This window comes from Haemorhous mexicanus, chromosome 6 (genome assembly GCF_027477595.1).
Source record: "Haemorhous mexicanus isolate bHaeMex1 chromosome 6, bHaeMex1.pri, whole genome shotgun sequence".
In the NCBI taxonomy this organism is placed as follows: Eukaryota; Metazoa; Chordata; class Aves; order Passeriformes; family Fringillidae; genus Haemorhous; species Haemorhous mexicanus.
The window spans coordinates 16886459-16909594 of NC_082346.1; the positions used below are offsets into that span (position 1 = coordinate 16886459).

Consider the following 23136-nt stretch of genomic DNA (forward strand, 5'->3'; position numbering starts at 1 on the left):
AGACCCTCTCAGGCAGTTTCTGTTTCAGACATTTCTGAACAGAAGACCCTCTCATTTCAGTCCCTTCACCCGACCCATATGAGATAAAAACAAACTCATCCAGAATAGAAAACATTAATTTTCTAACTCTTCTTCAGAGAGTACGTTCTCACTCTTTATTGACAGCCAAGTTAGTTGAAATGATAAACACAAGCTCACTTTGGACACACAATCTGAACACACACTTCCTATTATGTTATCTGTATGACCCTTCTGACATGATTTTTTTTTAAAAAAATGCTCTAACTGGAATTATGATTTACTGGGGGGGGAAAAAAAATGGGCCCCAACCCTTAGTCAAAGTTAATCACATGTACAAAACTTCCACAGAAGAAAGAGGCTGATATGTGCACAAAATACACCAAGCAAATAGAGTGGAACCATGCAGAGATAAGCCAGACACATTCTCAGAAATCCAGGAATTCCTCTGAGGAAGGCAAGGGGAGCACTCAGCTACACCACACACTGCATGAACCCGTGGTAGGTAACTGTGGCAGCCCCTGAGGCAGCAGCAGCTCATCTGGCAGGGAACAGAACAGGCACCAGCACCATCTGGTAGGTGCCTGGCTCCCATTCCAAACCTTACTCTGAGAGCATGGGGTAATCCTGATGGCACAGATCCTTCTATTTCCCATGGCAGTATGTAAACCACAGAAGCTTTAAAACTTTCTTTTTTAGAAATAGTTCTGTATTGGCTTTTCCACAAGCAACACTCTGGCTGGAAGCCTGATGTGTTGTCACCCTGGAATTTCCCTTCCCCATGTGAAGTTACCAACCCACCACACCCAAGTTTTTCTTGCTGACAAGATGAAATAGTCTGCAGACTGCATCTTTCAAAAGGACAAACATTGTACTCAGTCCTATTTTGATTAAAAGCATTATTTTGCACAACTACAAGTGCTGCAAGTCTACATAAAAAGATGCCTTATAAAGCAGTATTTTCACATCATTTTAAAACAAAATTATCAAATTTTAATTAAATTTAGCTCCAATTAATGCATTACTTTTTTATCTAAATGATATTTCTGAAAATTGAGTATTGACCAGATGCTGTGGCTTTCTGCTTAAAATGGGAGTCATACAGTGAAGAGGATCAAAACTAGAAGCCTAAAAAGAAACTCATTCAAAGATACATTAAATGCAGAGAGGGCTAGCACAAAGCAGTTATGTAAATGAGACATAAAATCCAAGTGATTTTGTGAATATTCATATTCAACCAGATATGTAAAAAAAACTTCTTTCTTGACAGCATTCATCTAAAAAGACTTATATAAACCTTCAGCTTTTAAAATTGTATTAAAATAAGTCCTCTCACTTTTCAAAATGTCAGAATTGTCGAATTACCAAAGTTGACCTGGACTTCAAGAAAACCTTTTGACAGTGTTTCCCACAACACTCTCCTGGAGAAATGGGCTGCTCATGGCTTGGACACGTGGACTGTTCACCAACCAAAAAACTGGCTGGATGGCCAGGCCCAGAGAGCGGTGGGAAATGGAGTTAAATCCAGCTGGTGGCCAGCCCCAAGTGGTGCTCCCCAGGGCTCAGTGCTGGGCCCAGTTCTGTTTGATCTCTTTATCAGTGCTGGATGAGGGGATGGAGGGCACCCTCAGCCAGCTGCAGACACACCAGGCTGGGTGGCAGTGTTGATCTGCTGCAGGGCAGAGGGGCTGGGACCCTGCTGGGCAGAAAACGACCTGGGGCTGCTGCTGACAGCAGCTGAACATGAGCCAGCAGTGCCCAGGTGGCCAAGAAGGCCGAGGGCAGCCTGGCCTGGATCAGCCACAGTGCGGCCAGCAGGACCAGGCAGGGATTGTCCCCCTGTACTGGTGAGGCCACACCTTGAATCCTGTGCCCAGTTCTGGGCCCCTCACTGCAAGAAAGGCATTGAGGGGCTGGAGTGAGTCCAGAGGAGGGAAATGGGGCTGGTGGAGGGTCTGGGGCACAAGTCCTGTGAGGAGAGGCTGAGGGAGCTGGGGGTGTTTGACCTGGAGAAAAGGAGGCTCAGGGGAGACCTCACCGCTCTCTGCAACTGCCTGGAAGGAGGCTGGAGCCAGGTGGGGATGGGTTCCTTTTACCCAAATAACAAGGAATAGGACAAGAAGAGATGGCCTCAAGTTACTCCAGGAGAACATTTAATTGGATATGAGGAAACATTTCTTCACCAGAAGCATTGTCCAGTACTGGAACAGGCTGTCCAGGGAAGTGGTGGAGTCACCATCCCTGAAGGCATTTAGAAACATGTAGATGGCACTTTGGGACATGGCTCAGTGGTGGATGTGGCAGTGCTAGGCTAATGGTTGGAAAGTTGGATCTTCAGGGTCTTTTGTAACTTAAATAACACTGATTCTAATCCACTGTCCCGAGGTTTGTTGGAGTATCACAACTGAGGTCTGTGGTCCCAGTGCACAAACAGGTATGTGCAATTTAGAAATATTGTTTGTAGTTTAACAGCGAGTTCATTTAACAAGCTTGTCTGTTAATCAGTATTTTTTAACTATAAATCCACTACTTAAAAATATTTCCCTCCCATTTTAAGACTTGACTCGATTAAGGTATTTCAAATAGGCAAGGCCTGTCCATATAATTTAAGAAGGGGAAAAAACCAATGGGTACCATAACAGACACTTCTACAGCAACAGTAAAGGTAAATGTCATTTACAGGAAAGCTAAACAAGTATAGGCTTCGATACTTCCCAGGAATTTCTCATGTTTACAAACAAAAAAGCAAAAAAAATTTACACACCATAATTTAATACTTTGGGGCTCATATCCCTGAACACTTAAGTTATAGACTCAGAAAATAAATTCAGCAATTTTCATCCTGGAAATCTGTGAGCCTAATTTCAAAATAAATACTGGCTTGTTTTGATCTACATTCTACAGCTCAAAAGTCTTCTCCAAAGGAATAAGGAAGAACTGTTGCCACTTCCAGGTCAGATACCTGCCAGATGCAGACTGGCTCAGTATAACTGAACTTTTAGACAGGAGTTTGTTATTTTTAAGGGCCTGTGAAATTTAAGAGGCACTTGAATATACAGTCATTACAGTATAAAATGTTCCCAGAGTTCTCCCAAGTTGTTTTCTATGCTTGCTGAGACCACAAAAACCGGTCACACTTTTCCAACATGGACTGAATCAGCGCTCTGCAAATAAAGCAAAGGGAACAAAAAAAGTCAAACAGTAAAAAAAACAACAGAAAGAACAACAGAGCTTTGGTTTGCTTTTTAAAGAGAAGTTTGTAAAAAAACATGATTGCATTTCAGAAGTAACATCCTGACATCACCATTCACACCTTTGAAAGGAGAAGGAGAGATCAGTCTGTACAGGTCTCAGCAGAACAGAGCTCTTTCAGAGAATCTCCTTCACATACACCTTTAATGTATGATTTCCTGTTTCCTCATTTTCAATTTTAAAATGTCTACATTGCAAAACACGTAAATAATAGGAAAGCTTTCAGATGAGTCTAAAATAAGAGGAAAGCTTTCAGATGAGTCTGAAATAAGAGGAAAGCTTTCAGATGAGTCTGAAATAAGAGGAAAGCTTTCAGATGAGTCTAAAACCGAAGGTAGAAATGTGAAGCATTGTATCTTCCTGTAAGCCAAAAAGGAAGTTTAAAGCATGGAGGAGATCCAAAAAGAATAGCGTGGCTCTTCTGCTGACACATCTCTTACCTCTGCCTTTTCTCAGCGATTCTCAGTATCTCACAGACACCAGTAAACCTCTCAGACAATTCTAGTGTCAAACCACACTCCTGCAAGAGAGGCAAGGCACGATTTGGGCCGATGGCCTTGGCCAGCAACAGAGCGACGTTTTCCACAGTGATGCAGTCTGGGCAGCTCGGGCCTCCGTTGCTGACAGCATTCCCGTTCTGTGGGCTGTGCTGGTGGGAAGCTGTGCTGTGATTCTGTGCAAGATGCAGAACGAACTTCCATTCTTCTATGGTCTCTGGAATGGAACCTAGATGTAAAATGAGTTTGTTAGATTATTTGTAAAACAAGGATTATTCTAAGACTACTATGTAAACTATATCTGTACTTAAAAGGAAAGCTAGCTGTTCTGTTTTACTCTGAAATTTTAAGAAAACAAGCATTATCAACAAGCAAATTGTGCACAAAAATGTACTGCCCCGACTGACTCAGTGTAAAGATTTAGTAGTGAACACACATGGCTTCACAATAGTTCACTTTGGATTAAGTCAAGAGACAAAGTTTTGTCCATCTTAGGGCCAGAGTGAATTTTCTTATGTTCTGCCTTGTGGTACAATGCTTTGCTCACCCTAACTTTGGGTGTCTGCACGTGTAGTGGGGGAGTTTTGTGCTGTGCAGAAAGGCTTCCTACTCTTCTGTCCCCAACACCAAGGTTAGCTTTTACCCCCAGCTTTTACTGATAAACGAATCAAGATTCTTTAACTTTAAAGCATTTTCTAGCACAACTGATTTCACAAAGGACAGCATGAAGATACCAGCGTATAACATCCATTTATGTGTTTCAAATATGCTGTACTACACACAGGGCTACAAAAACACTTCAAAAGATAAAAGTTCAATTCAGCTTTGGGCAAACTGCTATATAAGGGCAGTTCCTACATTACACAAGTATGTTTATACAGCTTAAGAATCACTAACCATCTTCTCCATTCAACAGGCTCAAATCATCCAAGTGAACAATATTAGTAAAGGCTTCTATTCTTCTATCCAGCTCCAGACAGAGAAAAAGATATCCAGGCCAAAATCTTGAATAAGAGAGTAAAGATTTCTAGGAATCAAATACCCAGTTCAAACCAAAGTCAAGAACAATCACATGCTCATTTAAGTATCAGTAAGGACAAAAGCAATTAAATTTAATGAATGTCAGAAACAGAGTAGGGACACGAGGAATACCTCCCATTTGGTACATTAAATTGGACATTGAATATTTACCCTCAAAAAAGGAAAGGTTTTTAAAAAACCCTGTCCAAACAAAAAGCAGATAGGTCATTTACATTTCTATCTTCTCAGGGTCAGAATACCTACTAACCAAGTATCTAGAATTACTAAGTTTTCTCCTTACCCATGTGATTTACAGATGTCAGCCATCTTCTCTTTCATAACAAAATCAGCTGGGAGTTTAATCAAGAGCAGAATGAGCTGGCTGTAGCCCCAAGTAAACAAATGCGATCTTGGCCTAGAAGATGAGAAACTCAGTTTTAAAGCATTATTGATTTTCTTCAGGACATTATGCCAGATTTATGAAAAGAGAGGAGGAAAAATGAATGAAACACCATGTGTAGTCTCAGTAGAGCAGTCACTCTCGAAGGCATTGCAAATAAAAGTTATTCAATCCTTTGGTTGTTTCTGCTGAACACTACAAAATGCTCCAAGGAGTCAGTGATCCAAACTTTCACACAAAATCTAACCCAAAACCAGAGCTGTAATGTCTTTCTGCTGCACTCAGGACCTTGGATGAAAACAACTTTTTACCTGGGATTTCCTTCCTCATCCACAGTGTTTGCCCTTTGTGGAGCATCATGAGAAACTGCCAAGCGCAACCAATCCAACCGTACAGATTCCGGCTGCAGAAGAGACCTAAGGAGAAATGGCCTGAAAAACAAAGCAGACACTAAAAAAAAATCCTACCAGTTTTAAATATATCAGATATGGAGAAGCAGAGATTGTGTGTGGACAAATTCACAAAAGAAAAAGGGGGTGGGGATGTAAAATTAAGTGTGGAAAAGCCTAAAATAATTTATGTCTCTATAAATTTAGGCAACCACAGAAAATCAAGTTTGCAGGTTGAGTTCCCACACATTTGGTTTGGGGTTTTTTTTCGGGTTTGTGGGGTTTTTTTGTTTGGTTTGCTTGGAGTTTTTTTAAATGTAATCTAACCCTGGTACACTGAACTGCAGATATAGGAACAAAAAAAAAATCAATTCCATTAAAAGTATTATTTAGTAAATCCCTTTTAAAACTAGATACTAACCTAACAAAAACTCCAGTCTAAAGCCAGCTACAACTGCCAGAATTACTTGGAACCTAATGCTTAAGAACACCAAGCAGACAGATACAGAAACACAAAAAAAAAGTCCCCAAAAGCTAAAACAAAAAAATAAAAAACCAACACAGCTATATGATGAAGAGAGCAGACAATGAAAAGGACTCTCCATTCCCCTCACCTTTTGTCCTCTGGCTTTGATTTCACCAGACTATCTAAATATGCTAAAAAGTGAGCTGGATCATTCCTGCAAAGCTGTTTAATATCAGAAGGTAAAATAGAGGGGTGGAACTTGATCAAGGGCCGAAGAGCTGTTTCCCCAAATTTTTCATAAAGCCTGGAGAAAGAAAGAGAATAAAACCTATTTTTAGTACCAAACAGCAAAATAAATTTTTTCAAGATCTCCCGCAAGTTCAAAATAGTACTGAAAGGTGATCTCTCTAAGAGAGTCCAGGAATCTTTACAAGTAAGTGAAGCAATTCCTGCCAGGAAGTTCAGGAGATTTGGGTACAAACCTTTGAGCATGTGCCAGCAACAGTGGGCTGTCACCCCATGGCCCCAGGTCATGCAGCAGCTTCAGTATTTTCAACATATCTTCACTTTCCATCGCTAAAGCAACTGGACTGTGATAAGTTATTTCTGAAATAAATCAGCACACAAGTTAGAAGATTTGGGCTTTTTTTTTTTTTCCTTAACATGTCCTAGCCCTCCTTTCATCCCTCTGCTGAACAGCTATCACTGCTTTCATGGGAAGTTCAACATCCACCTCAATCTTGATGAAATGCAGGTATTTATGTCCAAGAACAAGTGCAGTCCAACTAAGGACAAACTGGGAATGCATACACTACTTTCACTTCCAGGGCTCTGAGAATCCAAACAGTGAAGAGATTCCCAGAAACAGAAACACCAAACACCAACCCTCAAAGCAAGATTCTGTTGTTTAATTGCTCTCTGCTGGAGCAGAATCAATGCTAAGGCTTTAATTCACTCTTAAAAGAAATACATAAGGCAAAAGCTGAGTGCAGAGAACAGAAAACATTCTGTTTTCCAATATGATCATGAAGCTTTGGTTCAATAAAACTGAAGAGGCATCCAAAAGATCAGAAAGTATTTCTGTGGAACAGGGAACTGTGAAGTGGCCACAAGCCACTCATCTGCATCTACTCCATTCAGTTTTGTTTCATATTAATTACATTCCTTTACAAGCCAAATGGTCCAATGCAAATGCTGAAGCCTCTCCTCTCCCTTCTGCCTTGTTTCTACAGACTTGTGATTCTAATTAGATGCTTTTGCTCTTAGAAGTTCATGTTTGTAAATAGGCTGGGATGACTACAGTGTTCCATTAACAAGGTCCATACAACTAACAGGTTTAAAGTTGCAAAGTGGGAGGAGAACAATCCCTCTCTAAGGAGCCAACAATTCTTTTTTTTAAGAAATCACAGGTTATTCTGAGTTGAAAGGGATCCACAACGATCAACAAGTCCAGCTCTTAAGTGAATGGTCCATACAGGGCTTGAACCCACAATGCTGGGATTATTAGCACTATGTTCTAACCAGGTGAGCTGAGTTCTTCCAAAGGGAATTATTTGGGAGAAAAACAATCAACCAAACAACCCAAAACCAGAACAAAAACTCCCACACACCAAGCATCCTCCCCCTGCCACACTACACTGGCAGAAGGAAAACCTGCAGACACAATTATGAGAGTCTTCAAGGTTTTTTTCTTTTTTTTTTCCCTTCCAGTATTATTTTCAGTTTAAGAAGCAATACAAAGTTCATCATTTACCTTTCAATCCTGCAATGTATGTTTCCCACACATTAGGGCTGGTGGCACACGTGGTTATAATACACTGCTTTACTCTCTTTAAATCCAAAAGGAAGAAGTAGCTTTGCATAAACCTACAAGCCAAGGTCCCTGCAGCTGCTGGTGGCAGACTTCCCTCAGAGCTCTCCTCAGCCTCAGCACTCCCAGCAGAAAAGACACGCAGCTCAAAGCACAGAGTTGTCAGCTCCACAAGATCTTTCAGAACATCAGGTTCAATGGGACATGGAGGAGACACCTGAAAGCCACAGCCCAGAGGCCCAGTCACATCAGTACCATTTTCACACGTGGTTTTGCTCACACAGGTTTCATCAGTATTTTCCTTTTCAATGCAGTCTTCTAAAATACCACTCTGTTCCTTGTCTACTGGGTCTCTGTCAGCTGGAGCCAATTGCAGGTTTTCCTCCAGGACTGCCCTCTGATTTTCAGCACACACAGTCTTGTTTTTCTTAAGAGACAAAGCAGAATGCTCCTGCCTGAATTTTTCTTCCAGAAAGACAAGCCATTCCTGTAAGACCTTTCTCATACATTGAGGTTCTAACAAAATCAGGGGATCCTGGAGCTTGGCTCTGCAGCATAAAAAAGAAGTTTGCTAGGTTAAGCAATTATAAGATGCCAAAAGTGAAGTTTCAAATATGTTTTGTGTAGCTATACTCCTACACTTGACTTGGAGTTGGTTGTTGGGTTTCTTGTGATTTTTTTCAAACAGACTTTAGGCTACTTCGCACTGTCTACATTTGAACTCAGCACTCTTTGAGCTCCCTAGGATCTCTTTAGAATGAATTTTTATTTGTGACTTTGATTTTTTTAAACTATGCTTGTACTTAAGACAAGGGAATAACACTAGAAGAGCTTTTAGTGAGTTTTGCTTGGTTTTAAAAAGAGGAATCAAATAATTCACCAAATGAGATCCTTTCAGGTTATGTTAATAGACATTTAATCACTCTTACGCGCATATTAAACGAATGAAAAGAAATTTTTTAAAAACCCAATCATTTTTTCTGCCAAAGGCTTACATATCTATACAGTAAAAAATTTCTCTGCTTACATAGTTTCTGCTGTTGCAGCCTTGAGACGGTCCTCCTCAGGAAGCTGGCAGTTCTGGGGTTCTGACCTAGAAGAGCACATTCTTTTCAGTCTCATCTGAAGTATTAACTTCAATAATTAAATTGAGGATTTCCTGAAAAATTTCTTCAACACTAATTCCTTTATTAAATACAAAGCTATCACTTGTAAGAAGGAATAGCTCAACAGAAATTATGGATAAACTGGGCACGAAGAGCAACAGATAATACTGTTTTTGTGACTTTCTACTATTACTTCTGCTCCAGCTACAGTAGACTTCTGCAGGTACTGAACAAAAAACAGTACCATGCCACTGTATGAAAGTTAGTCCAAAGAGGTAAATAAGCACTGGAATATGAAATTACTTAGCTCTGTGTTCATTGCCTCATCAGCTCTAAGAAAGGAGTTGGGAAAACCACTGAAACCCACCACAGGAATGAAGGCAGCTGGAAAAACCTAATGCCAAGTTTGCATTCTGCTTGAAAGAATTTTTTCTATCCTCAGGACATCCAGCAAATGCTGAACAACTGCTAAGAAAATGTGATTTTGCACTCACTCTTTTTCTTCCTGGGTAGATGCTACTGGATTAAGAGTTAGTTCTGGCAGCTGCTCATCATCCTTTGCTTCATGCTTCCCTCTAGATTCAGGACTTATATGAAGTGTGCCAATCTTTTCCGTGGTTTTGCGTACAAAGCTGGAAACGCTAGGAATCACAAGTTCAAACACTTAACACCAGAAGTTCAGAAGGAAACAAACCAAGCACTCTTTTCATTCAAACCATCATTTCAGAGACTTTATAATCTGAAGAACTCTTGAGAAAAGGATGAGAGCAGTGATGCCCAAAAGGAACAAAACTTACTAAGAACCTGCTCAAAATTTGTACTCCAGTCATGATCATGTTTTCATCACAGAACAGAAACCTGAAATGTTTAACATTCCTGCTGGAGAAGCAGGACCACATAGCAACATTAGCCATAGATTTTTGACATGTATTTGTGATTTGTATGCAAATAAATGCAGATTTGCTACATTTTAGCTTTTGCATTTTAAAGCTTTTAAACATAAAGCATCTTTAGGAAATTATGTCACTCTTGGTGGTAAGAAACCACTTGACAATGCTTCAAATTAATTCTTCAGATTACAAAGCTCACCAACAACATCCTTTTCACTCAGCAGTCCCTATTCCTTCAGGTATTTAATTGAAGAGAAAGCTCAATGAACACAGCAGAACTCAATTATTTCTACCACTGCCATGAAGAGAACTATGTCAACAAGATTTGGACCAAAAAATAAGCTTCCTGCTTTCGGCTCTAGAACTAAAAAAAATAAAATAAAAAAAAAGCCAAAAATCCCAACTCAACATAATTAACTGTAAATATGATAGTATTTTATTTAATGATTAATGCATGCAGGGAATACTTGAAAATGTAGCTTTCATTGTTAGCAGAAACACTTATTACTAGTAAGGTCCTCAAGGCTGCTTACGGTTTAGAAACAACTCAAAACATTGCATGTACTTCTGATGTTTATTCTGAGACTCTCACACTGCTGATAGCAGCCACAATTCTTTGTTGCAGGACACGATTTACATACTGAAGTGATCTAGGGAAGGCTGTACAATTTTTCAGAACATTGCCAGGCCAGAGACATTTTAGCTAAGTAATTAACATACAGCACTTTCATGGAAATTTTAAGTTAAATATGTAACACCATCACCTTTGTATTTGTACAGCCACCCCCTTACCCTCCATTTTTATAAAAAAAGAGTTTTAAAATACCAATGTGATTTATATATAAAATGGATGCAGATCTAATTGCAGCAGGTATGAGCTACCATTATTCCATAAGTGTTTGGGAAACCAATAAGCTTCACTGAAAAGTTCATGTGGGGATAGGACAGACCACTATCCAAGTGTATTTTAGCAATATCTGTCTGCTTTGAATATTCTACCGTTTGTCCCTAAGCAACATAAGAAGCCTTCCCCCTAAGATACAGGAAGGCAAAATCCCAAAACAGTATTCAGTAAGTTTTCCTTTGAATACAAACCACAACCAGAGTTTACAGAGTAACAGTAAATATTCCTAGACATGTAATAATTATTAACTGTTTAAAACTGAGGTTGAAGTCTCGGCTCCACCGAAGTTACCAGGAGCTCTTTGTATCTTCACTAGAGCCAAGATGAAGATTTAAACTGCCTGGCAAACCTGACTGCATCTCTGGTGTTCCAGTTCAGGTGTTCCATGTTTGCAGAACAGCATATGAACTAAACCACACAATGCTACAAATCCAGGGGACAGAAGGCAAGATGTAATGGATGAGTGAACCTGCTGCATGTTTTACCTTTCTTTGACAGCTTGGAGAGAGACGAGAGGAGATGGGGAACGGAATGACAAAGGAATACTGAATGGGAGAAATGTCTCATTCCGGTCAGCCTCAACCACCACAGATGCATGAGATACGTTCTCTGACAAATGGAATTGAAATAAAAACTCATGAAACAGTGATCTGGCAAAAAAATGGAACAGTGAAACAGCCTACAAGTCACTAAATCATTAATGGATAACCTGCCCACTGTACTTTCCTTTTTAATACTCAAGAACACATGGAGCTAGGTTTCAAGGGCCATTTTACTACTGACTTTGAACCTAGTTAAGTCTGCTTTATTAATAGTGTTTGGGCTTTACAGCAAGAAAAATAATGATCAACAACAATATGAAAGCTAATCTCCTAAAATTAGAGTTACAGATTATTTAGAGGACAAAACCTTGATTTAATCCACTGAGTTGTTTATACACATAGCAAAATGAAGTATTGTGGCATATATCATTTTACAACCAATTGTAAAGTCAGCTGTGACCATGATTTCCAAAATCTAAATCACATGAGAACAAAGAGACACATAAGCCATGATTAGGGTATAAATCACCCTCTTCTTTGAAAGGACTTAAAAATCCAATCAATCTTTTGGTGAGAATCAGAGGAAATACAGAATCACTGACTACTTCCTTTTCTCTCCCATATCCCTCACAGTATTGACAATGTGTTTTGCTCAATAATTTCCTGTTACAAGCATACACTGATCTTTAAGTGATGTCAACAAGAAAAAAGGGATCATTTTAAGCGAGGATGACATTGCATTTTGCAACAGTCAGCAGTAACCACAGCGTTGAGAGGAAAAGATGCTCCCCTGTTACAGAAAATCTACCATCAGAATCCCTCAACAGTGCCTAAAGGTCACAACTGATTTTACAATTGGCTGTAAATAAGGCTGCTTTTGTTCATCATGCAGACTAGAATCCTAAATACTCATTACATCTTATGTCACTGTGAACAGGGAAACACTAAGTCCATTTCTTCCAAATACCAAATCAAGTATGCGTGCTTCAAGAACCATCTAGAACTTCTCTACCTGGAAATAATCAGCAAATTTATCATCTCTTATGGAACACAAAGAACCTTTCTATCTTCTGACATTCAAAAATTAAGTCACCTGAATTTTGACTTTTAACGTTGGGACTGAGGCACTTCAGAGTTTCTTCACTTGTTTTAACGGTGATGTAGGTAAAGAGGCACATGTACACCTAAGTGTATCTTACACAGCAGGACAACACTACTGACAAGTAGGGGACTAAATACCATTTTCTGCACTCTTCCACCCCAGTGTGGTTTTCTCCAAAGCATCCAAATTCTCTCCATCCTCAACTGGCACCTACTCCTTGCAAAAGCTAAAAGATAGTATGATAGAGAGGCTGTCCTATAAAAAGGCTAAGTTACAAGGCAGCTCCTCATCATCCTGGGTTTCTGCATCCCCTCCCAATCCCAACCAGAGCAGAGAACAAGACCTATCACAGTCTCACTCTAGCTAAAGTCCAGTGACAGGCATGTGTCAGAAAATAAAAAAGCTTCCTGCATGGGCTAAATGTTACTTATAAACTATTCTAGCACCCCTACACTAATGTTTACATGTGTAAGAGATGATGCCCTGTGCAAAGGAAACCCTGTGACAAAGTTAAGGACACTTATCAGAATTCTGTTTCTCCTAAAGATATGTAAGCCAGAATCCAGACTAAGAAATTATTTTCTGGAACAAATATTACAAAAGGATACTGGCAGCAAAAAAATCTTGTTTGATGCTCAACTGATACTGGCATAGACAGCTGAAAGAATCTTAGCACTAATGTTCAATTACACATGGAGAGGGGGAAGTTGGAGTGAAGCCCATGCTTGGTAAAGCCCTCCACACCTTTTGTTTTGTTTCACTGGGTTTTGTTTGCTTCTTTGATTCTGTGGAGCCACCTTTTCAACCCAGTGTTTCAGGAAGGATTTTGGCTGGAAGGTGGGGTGACTCTTTCAATTGATCAAATTACATGTATTAATAATGAATAACTTGAAAGTGGAAAGTAAGAGCACAGAGCCAATGCAGTTGAATTCTTGTAGAATGAACAAACATATTCAACAAACATTTTCATTAAGAAACATTACCAAGTTCTAGTTGCTCATCTTCATGGTGTGCAGGAAATTCTTTAAGTCTCTCATCTTCTGAGAATGTTTGACTGTGGAGGGAACATGAGTCTTCATCTGACTGACTGCCCCTTCGACTGATAACACGGTAGATTCCAGAGTCTAAGACACTGAAGCTTTCCTGTCAGACCAAGGAGAGGAGTTAGACGTCATGTGAATTGCACTTCCTTGTTCTTTCTGCCATGAACTCAACCGACTGTACCCACACAAATAACCTCAGAGCACTTCAAAATTCATTGCCTGGAAAACTCCTATTTAACAGAGTACTTCTACCATATGTGCAATGGAAAAGGACACAGATGCCAGCAAGTGTGCTGCTCAGTGCCTTTAAAAAGATGTGTGCGCTGCAATTGCTTTTAGGAAAGCAACTGGAATAACTGGTGTACCCAGTGCAAGGCAAAACCCACCTCAGCTTTAGTCCTGCAGTCAAGACTGCCACTTCACCCCTTTGCAGCTGCATACCCAAGAATCTGTGTTCCTGCTGGTCAGCCATACCCAGCTAGCACAATTCCAGACCCCACAAAACGATTCAATTTCAGGACCAACACACTTTTTTTTTGCTCACGGTCAGTCTACATGGTTTACAGTGGCTAATGAAGAAAAACTTGTCTACTATATCAAGATGGTATTTGCATTACTTGGATTTTTAAACTTTCCTTTTAAACACTGTTAAAGGGAAAGCAGGAGCTGATGATATTGTATAAACTATGAAACGTTTCCCCTTTCTTGAAAAGCAGCTGTATACTTATTAGAAATATGCTTTGAGTTTTTTAGAGCTTTCTCCTTAAGCTTCTTAGAGTGCAACAATTTTTTACATAGGGCTAAGATAGCTCTAGACACTCAGACATTCATTTTCACCATATAAAACTACAGTTATAACCAAGACTATCATTACTGAAGCACATTAAAACATTAAACAGAGCTGTGGATAAAGCCATCTTCATACCAATCCCAGCCATTAGCCCTAAAACAATATGGGAAAGAGGCAGAGGTCTGAGCTTACAGATTGCAAGTAGTGGTGTTTCATATCTCTTCATCCCACCTAGTTTTAGAGTGTGGTATTATGAGATGGAGTAGACAGGGTAAAAATGAAAGCCTCATTGTCCAAGGGAGCAATGGAGTGACTTCAAGCCATACAGATAGAACCTGCAGATAAAACTTTTGGCACTACCAATGCACATACATGAGATGAAATACTGCTCCTTCTACTGCTGCATGCCGAATCCAGAGGTTCCAACTTTGCAATCAGTTCTTCCAGTTGCGCAATGAGATCTTGCTGGGTTGAAGCATCCAGCTGAGACTTCAAGTGCTCCAGCTTGTCTAGAGGCAAATTTTTTCTTGCCTAAAAGTACCCACCGACACAAAAGCATTATTATTTCTAATGCACATGCAAAACCAAAAGATACCATATATGTAGGATGATTTTCATCCCTAAAGTATAATGTTAAAATAACTTTAAAAGCTCCAACAAAATGATTCTCAGTGACCATAAAACTTAGTGGATGGGGGGGGACAGGAAAGACAGTGAAGTTGTATTGCACATTTACAAAGAGGTATTGACTTACTCTGCAAGAAACAATAGAATTTTGGAAGAGACAAGAGACCCTGGCAGCAAGGGTCCAGAATCCTCTTCTCATCAGACGCTCTATGCAGCGATCGACCAGCAGAAGGGAGAGGTGCACGACTTTCCCATTTGTATGCAGACAGAACAACTCACTCTTGTGAACTGCAATATCCTGAATATCTGAAAAACCACACACAGAGCAATACCTGAAGGACTGAAGTCATTAATCAACATTCCTTTCTGTCCCTGAAAGAAGGTGAAAGCATATTCTCACTTGACTGCAAATGAGTGCAAAGCATGAGATGCATGGGAAAAACAAACACTGAGGAGCGCTGATGTAGCACCTAATCACTATAAAACACACCGTCAAAACTTTCCAGAGTTGCATTTCTAGAAAACATTCAAAAAATACACTAAATTACCAAAAAGTTTCCTTTTGCTCTGAGATGAAAAATTAAAAGCCTGGTAAAGATGACAAATACATAACTGTTAGCTTTGAAACAGAAGGAAAATATTCACTGGTAAAAAAACAACTTGGGCCTTCCAGAAGTTTTCAAATACAATACTTATGCTGTATGCAAACACTCCACAACAAAGGTATTGCAAACTTAACACCAAAATGGGGAGAAGGGGAAAGACTGATGGTCAATAACTACTGGAGGACTCTGCTTATAACCAACACACCACTGTTTATGAGGGTTCACTCATTTGCCAAATAAATATATTCTCTGTATGCAATTTAGACAGGTTTTAGGGAAAAAAAAAAAAAAAAACAACCAGATTTTAAACTTTCAGCAGGCAGATTATCCCTCAAAAGACACTGACAGGGAGCCTGAGTAAAGAGGAAAGGATTCTGCAGGTTAATGGTCTGTATTTTAACTACTGTACTTTACGAGTCACTCTACACCATGTTTTGTTTCTCCAGAAGCATGTTTTCAGATCTATAGAAGGAGGGGCTGGCTGAAGGAGGCAGGGAGATGGTTAATATTCAAGGATATACCAGACAGATGACAAGTTTTATACAAATATTCTGCCATCCAGCTGCAGAAAATGAGCTTGAATAGCTTCCATGTTAGGCAAGGACTACAGGAACGACCAGTGTAACAGACAATGTTACAAAGCAACATTTAAGAAACTTTAGTTTACCTTTAATTTCGCTCCAGAGTAAGACTTGAAGGCTTTGGGGAAGAAAAATATAAATGCCTCTTTCTGTCCAGGTCACCACACAGTGCTCACTGTAATTAAAGCATGTGTTAATGACGTAACTGTCAATTGTGGTAAAATAGGTAAAAATTTTAAAAATTGTAAAATATGCAGGGATTACATTGGATAAAGTATAGCAAGCAAGAAGTGAGACAGGTTTAGCATGATACTTGGGAAATTCTTATGCAAAAACCTGAGGTTGGTAATTATAAATTAGGAGAATATATAATGTTTTAAGCCTACTTTATCAACAGGAAGCTATGCTGTCAATACTCACGTCAAATACAGCAGCTTGGGGAAAGATAAAGATTGTGGAGAGCAGCTAGAACCAGTATAATGAGGATCCTGCCTACAAAACAAAATTAACATCAACTACAAGCATAACTACAACACCATTACTTTATAAAATTCTTAATCCTGTCAATACATGGCTAGCTTAAATAAATATAGTCTCATGACAGCAGCATTCATTGTGCTCACAGACATAGCTGCAGAATCAAGGTTTGGGCATTTTTGATAATTACTGGCTACACCTCTTAGAGAAGACTGTATTAAGATGACAGCTAGGATTAACATTTGACTGAAGCAGGAATTGATTTAGTCTTTTCAGTCTTAAGGACATCCCAAACAAGTTTAACACTGATAAAAGTCAAGTTTCTACCTGAGAGTAACAACAGGAAGAGGTGGTGATGAGAGCAGCTGCTTGAACTGATGTGTGCTTTGCACTTCCCCATCAAAGTTCACCTCCCACATCCTCGAGCCAGGTCGAGCACAGTATATTAATGGCTGCTGATTCCCACTGTTTCTTCCAACAGGGAAGAAACATGCTCCAAATTCTCCATCTCTCTCTTTATTGCCAATCTTCCAGAACTTCTCTCTAGAGGGGAAAATAATACTTGTTAAGTAAGGGAGCATTAATAAAAGCTCTAATTAATTTTATGTTTTTCTTAATCCCCACCCCTGAATTGGTTTTGGTGCTTAAAAAAATCTGTAATGAATATTACAAAGCCTACCCAAAGTTTAAACAAGACAGGGTGCAGAAATATGCATTAGCTGAAATGAATGCTCAGATCAAAGGGGTTTTTTCAGCAGAACCAGTTGTTCAACCTAGTGATGGGAAGATGGGAACATTCCCAGAAATCATTTCCAATCACATTAAAAAAAAGACAGTGACTATGAACAGTCAGCATGAATTCATGGAAGGGAAATCATGTTAACAGCCCTCTACAACAGAATGACTGGCTGGGTAGTTGAGGGGAGAACAGTGGATGTTGCTTATCTTGATTTCAGTAAAACTTTTGACACTACCCCTCCCAACATCTTCAGAAACAGACTGAGGGTGTATGAGCTAGGTAAAGAGACACTGATGTCCTTTCAGAAACTGTGTGTGACTCTGAAGTCGAGTATTTCAGAAATTAAATAGAACTTGCCTCTCAGTATCACATAAATAAGTGCGGGTAAGTGAAGATATGAGCAGTCTTCCATCCAAATAATCAAGCTGAACCACCCGAGAATCTACAGTGGTTATAATCTGGACAGGAAACATCACAAAAGTAGCAGCAGCCTACAGTTAAAAAAGAAAAAAAAAAAAAAGAGAAAACATGCTGATCTTCAGTTCAAAGTAAAGACTGTTTCATTATATTAAAATAGCAAAATTCAGAAAAGACTCATGTATGCTATGAATACACAGCATAAGACAGAGTGATGCCTTTCTTCTCTGTCTTCACAAAGCAAGGCTACAATGCTCAGAAGCACAGCAGTCTAAATCCTCCTTTTCCCAAAACCACTATAGAAGATTGAAGAAAAAGAGAGTCACATCCCTGTAGCATCCTAATATTTCTTTATAAAGGTTTTTTTCCTGTAACATTAAGAGAGGGTTTTATTCCTGCTACTGTAAGCTTGGTGATTTTTTTTTCCAATTCTCCCCACAGGTACATTGAGCTAGCAGTTAATGGAAACAGACCAGAGAGATTAATTGATACAAAAAAACACTTTTATTGGAACTAGATTGTTCACAAACTCACTTTCTCTGTTACCCTGCCACAAATTATTCACATACTAATTATCTTACCAGTGTCTCAGTTTGCATGGGTGAATGAACAGTCTCAGATAGACTTATGGATAAGGAAACTACTGGGAACTGCATTTGAATTTGCTGTCAAGACAGTCACCATTTTTGCCAGCTTAGACTTGTTTTCCCTTCTTAGGAATATGACAAAGTACATTATCTGAGAAATCCAACAATCCTGCTCCTTTAAGAGGCGTGAACAGGCACAGATTCCATGTGCCTTGCCCTTTTCTCCTCCTACAGCTGACTTCCCCCCTCTCTTTATTTAAATGTAATAATGCTCTTGCTACTTATAAGTCAATTTTCCCTCCAAATCTTCCATGAGGGCTAGAAAGCACCTGGACAAACACAACCATTCCCAGGTTCTGCTCCTTTTTACTGATTAAAAAGAAAGGACCCAGTAGAAGTAAAAGCTAAAAAACACTCAAGGGCTAGAAATCAGGCTGCACAAAATATAAAGCATGCAGGCTCCGTGACCACCTACCATTTATTTTATCCGATCCAGACATTTAAGAATGAGAGCATCCAGACAAAGCCAAGCAAAATCAGAGTCTGGGACTGCTCTCTGACCAACAGCTGAATTGAAACTAACAGCTGAACCTGTAGCTGGAGTCAAAGGAATCCAATAGGCTCAGAAACACCAAGACCCTTAACTTTGATACTTGTAAATTCCAAGAAGCAGGAGATTGATCAGTTTTTAATTCTCAACATTTGAAAGCATTTTCAAGTCCCATTACTAAAATAGATAGAATAAGGATGGGGTGAGTTCATGGGTCAGGATTTCTATGGCTGTCTCAAGAGACTGGTTCTTCATCCCAATAGTTTAAACTACCAGTACTTCATTAGCAGGCAAATCTTGCTCTGTTCCACTTTGCCAAAATAAAGATTCCACACAGCCCTTGTGAATTAAGCTGAATCAAAGTATGCAACATTTTACCTTTCCTTGTTTCGATGTGTTAATCTTGATGGCTGATACTTTTCCCACATGATCTCCTACAAAAACTCGAAGGGCAGCTGTATCCCAGCACAGAGCCGTGACTTTTCTGCCCTTATGCTCAGAGGAAACATAAATCCGTTCTGGCTTCCCACGACGTTCCTGATTCAGCTCCCAGACCACTACAAGGCCTTGGCTACAACAAGTTAAAAGGAGAATACGGGTTGAAAATAAGTCTTCTAATGTTTTATCAGTTAATAAAGATTCTCAAAGCAAGAGAGAACCCAAGCAAAGCAGCATGCCTCAGAGCTGGTTCTGTTTGAGGCTGCATGATTTCAACAAGTGTCACACTTAATTCTTTGCACTGCAATGTATAAGCAGCTTTGTAAGGCTAGTCTTACAGTTATTATACTTGCAAGTGAGGATGTGGAAAAACATTTAAATGGATTTTAATAAATGCAAGTATTGATAGTTAATAAATTAACTATCAATCTCACCCTACCATGTTAACGAAAATGCTTCTTTTTATGCTGAAATGTCTGAGAAAGACATTTATCATCATAATTTCACATGCATGAGCTCTGCCATAGATGTTCTGTTACAGAACTAATGCTTAACCTAGAATGACTACTCTAGAAAAAAAAAATTAAGCAAACTGTCTGTGCAGAGAATTATCTTGTAGTGGCCTCTACCAGTTAAGCTGGTAAGTTAATTCTGAGTTCTCAGCAGCTGTCCACGTCTGAAACTTGAGGCTTCTTAAAAATATTAATCCAGTGCTCAGGTTTGTGAGTAGATCACTCACCTGGTGGCAACAGCAACATAGTCTTCATCATGCAAACAACAGGCCACCCGGGAAATGGCACCTTCCTGAAAGCAAGCACAGGAGTAAGAACAGGTGAAACTTGTCCCTACACTGTCACTACCACCATGCAGCTTTCCTCTTTAAGATATAAACCAGATTCATGGCAACAGATGCTACCACTCTGCTGTGATGTGGTTGGTTTTTACTGTTTGCTTGGGTTTTGTTTGCAAACACTGAGTTTACTCCAAGATGCAGCTGACAGCAGCACAACAACATCAAGAGCAAGGAGTGCACTGAGTTCTCTGATTTGGGAAGCACAAAAATCACTCTTCTGTCCTCACACCTTTGGAAGCCATTTTGACAGAATGAAGTGAGGTGCTACCAGCCTTAAAAAATGGGCTGTATTAATGCTATACTGGAAGCAGCAGTGGCTCCTAGGAAACAGCACCTGGTTGTACAAATAACAATCCCTGTTTCATGATCTCTTCCAGCAACAGTAAGTCAGCCTTTCACTTCACTTATCCAAGTATGTCACAGTTTGAACACTCAAACACTGGGAGTTATCTACGTGTGAGCTGGTCTGACACTCTGAAGTAATGTTTTTCACGCGTCATGAAATCTAATTTAACACATACTATGGGGACACCCTCCAGAACCACAGCCTATTTTAAACACAGCAGTCCAAAACTTCACCTTCTTTGGACGACCCAGTAAGCTGAAGGCACCTATTGACCCTTAAAATACATAAACTTGAAATAATGTTTCTTTCCCAGCCCCATTTTTGGAAATTTTAATTTAAAATTTTTATCCTTACCTTGTGAGTGAGAAAGAGCCTTTGCTTCCAACCATCCTTCTGGATAAGGTTCAGTCCTCCTCCTGAGCTGCCTAGAGCCAGCCATCTCTTTGACACATCTATACATGTGCACTGAGGGAATAAAAATCGTAATGCATAACCTGGTAAGTTCTGATCACAGTGGGTTTTTTAAAGGCTTCATTGTTTGCCAGCTGTGTTTACCCCTCCTGAACCAGTGGCAGTGAAAATCATTAAACAGCATTTTGCAATTGGAGCAAACAGTGTAAGCTGTGTCAGGCTGTGTTACCCATAGCTGCATAAAGGAAACACACACAGAGTAACAGGGTCCATTATCTTCACTCTTTCTTCCCAAAGTACTCCATCCACTAAGATGGCACGCACACACCCTAAAAAGAGTTAGATTAATCCTATGGCTTAATCAAATAATTAGCCAAATGGGGTTATTACTTGAAATTTTAAAAAATTTTAAAAATAAAATAAGCCATACATCACAAACTCACCTTAAGACGACTGGAATCCAACCTGAGTGCAGAAAGCAATGGATCCAAACACTCCAACTCTGCCAAGACATGGTTGTAAGAGTCTGGAATTACTGGCACAGAGGCCATGGATGCACACAACTAGTGCTGCTCACTCATGGGTGCATTATAGCTTCAGCTTTTAGCTGTACCTGCCAAAAATAAAGTTCTTGATTAGCTCACTTTTTAGCATTTGAGCTGGTGTTCAGTGTTTAAAGAAACACCAAGTGCTTTCCTACTCGAAAACCATCAGGTTTCAGTTCGCCAAAAAGAGGCCCAAGGGCTGGAAAACAAGACTCCTGCTTCATTTATGAGAAGCTTTTGTTCAAGTTCATTTCTGAAGACTTAACCTATCATATAACATACCTGGAAATATTTAAACTGTACTTATATTTACATCTGCCTGTGAAACAAGTTAACCTGTACCCACAGAAAACACCTTGTTTTCTGGAAAAATTCACTTCTCCCCACAGTATGCAATCTTATTTTGAAACTAACTAACTTTCTCAAGGAAAACATTTAGCATTGGCATTTTATAACTACATAATATCCTCCCCCAAAAGTAAATTTAAGGAGCATTATTCTCAAGCTATACTAAATTTAGAATTAGCTGCATTTGTGCATTTTGATACAATTATAAGCTGTCCTCTCCACCGCATGTCTTTTCCTGCATTCAACAGATAACACAGAGTGAAAACCAAGAATTAAATAACCACTGAAATCGCAACCTTATATTTTTCCTAAGCAGCAGATACTCTAAAATAACTTCTTGTTGAGTTTAAAGTTTAAACCTGTATATTGCTTAACAAAACGCTAAACCTGTTACACTGCACAGGCAAGTCCCGGAGTTTCTAAGTAACCTTTAGTATGCGATCCCATAAATTAAGGAACTCCCTCCCAGAAAAGCCGTCATGGGGGAAATTTACATTTCCTCTAAAGGAAAGTGAGCGCTCACTCTCACCAGGCACTATGAAAAGGGAAGAGGCACATTTAGCCAAGGAAACTAAAAGTTAGATCTTCTAAACTCTCAAAAGCGTCTTAAGAACCTTAATGGCCACTTCTGCCCTGCCCGCTCTGTGCCCCATCCCTCCCGTGTGGCCCTGAGCTGCCGGCTGGGGCTGAGCCGCGACACCGAGGGACTTTGCCTCCCGTACCCGGAGTAAGGCGAAGGATCACACAGGACACAGGAACCCCCAAACCCCTTCAGAAACCGCGGGGAGCAGAGGGGAGCCGAGCCCCGGCGGGGCACAGGAAGCACGGCTGGCTCCTTCTACCTGCCACTCCCGGTGCCGCTGCCTCACCGCGCTCCGTGCTCTCCCGGTGCCGCTCCCGCCGCCGCTCCCTCACCGCGCTCTCCTGGTGCCGGTGCCGCTCCTGCCGCCGCCGCTCCCTCACCGCGCTCTCCTGGTGCCGGTGCCGCTCCCTCACGACGCTCCGCGCTCTCCCGGTGCCGCTCACGCCACCGCCTCCAAACAGCGCGCCCACGTGACCAGAGGGAGGGCGGGGCGGGAGCGCGCGCCGGCTCCGCGCTGCATCACGCGCCGCCCGCGCAGGAGGAGGAGGGGGAGGAAGCGGCGTCACGCGCGCGCACCCGCCCGCCGGCCACGTGACGCCGTGACGCGCGCGGCGCCCCCTCCCTCCCGGCGCGCGGGCCGGGGCCGAGGGGAGGCCCCTCCCCCGCAGCGAGGCGGCGCCGCCGACCCGGGAGCGGAGCAGGACGGGCCGCCGGGGCCGATGGCGGGCGACGAGCGGGGCCCGCGCGGACGGGTGACGGCGGGAAACGGACCGGGCCAGGCGCGGCGGGGATGGGGGCGG

The 23136-nt window shown here is 40.7% G+C and overlaps 1 protein-coding gene across 6 annotated transcripts; it reads right to left on the reverse strand.

Annotated features, from left to right (window-relative positions):
- Positions 1–114: 114 nt before the first annotated feature.
- HPS5 (HPS5 biogenesis of lysosomal organelles complex 2 subunit 2) lies at positions 115–22799 on the reverse strand. Of its 6 annotated transcripts, none has more exons than XM_059848991.1 (23): positions 22669–22799; positions 21304–21473; positions 20804–20914; positions 19990–20054; positions 19191–19383; positions 17616–17749; positions 16847–17062; positions 16463–16534; positions 16129–16217; positions 14984–15162; positions 14602–14760; positions 13380–13539; positions 11238–11361; positions 9453–9599; positions 8880–8945; positions 7796–8400; positions 6525–6648; positions 6191–6346; positions 5499–5618; positions 5089–5202; positions 4665–4771; positions 3711–3984; positions 115–3182 (listed from the first exon to the last, which is right to left on the reverse strand). In XM_059848991.1, exons 2-23 carry the CDS (start codon positions 21409–21411, stop codon positions 3122–3124), a joined length of 3384 nt encoding a protein of 1127 aa, XP_059704974.1. In that variant the 5' UTR covers positions 21412–21473; positions 22669–22799; the 3' UTR covers positions 115–3121. The 6 variants fall into 6 exon arrangements, 5 of the variants coding, with proteins under 5 accessions (XP_059704974.1, XP_059704970.1, XP_059704971.1 ...); XM_059848987.1 differs by having other exon boundaries at positions 3711–3996; XM_059848988.1 differs by having other exon boundaries at positions 3711–3996; positions 22596–22799.
- Between the last annotated feature and the right edge of the window lie 337 nt (positions 22800–23136).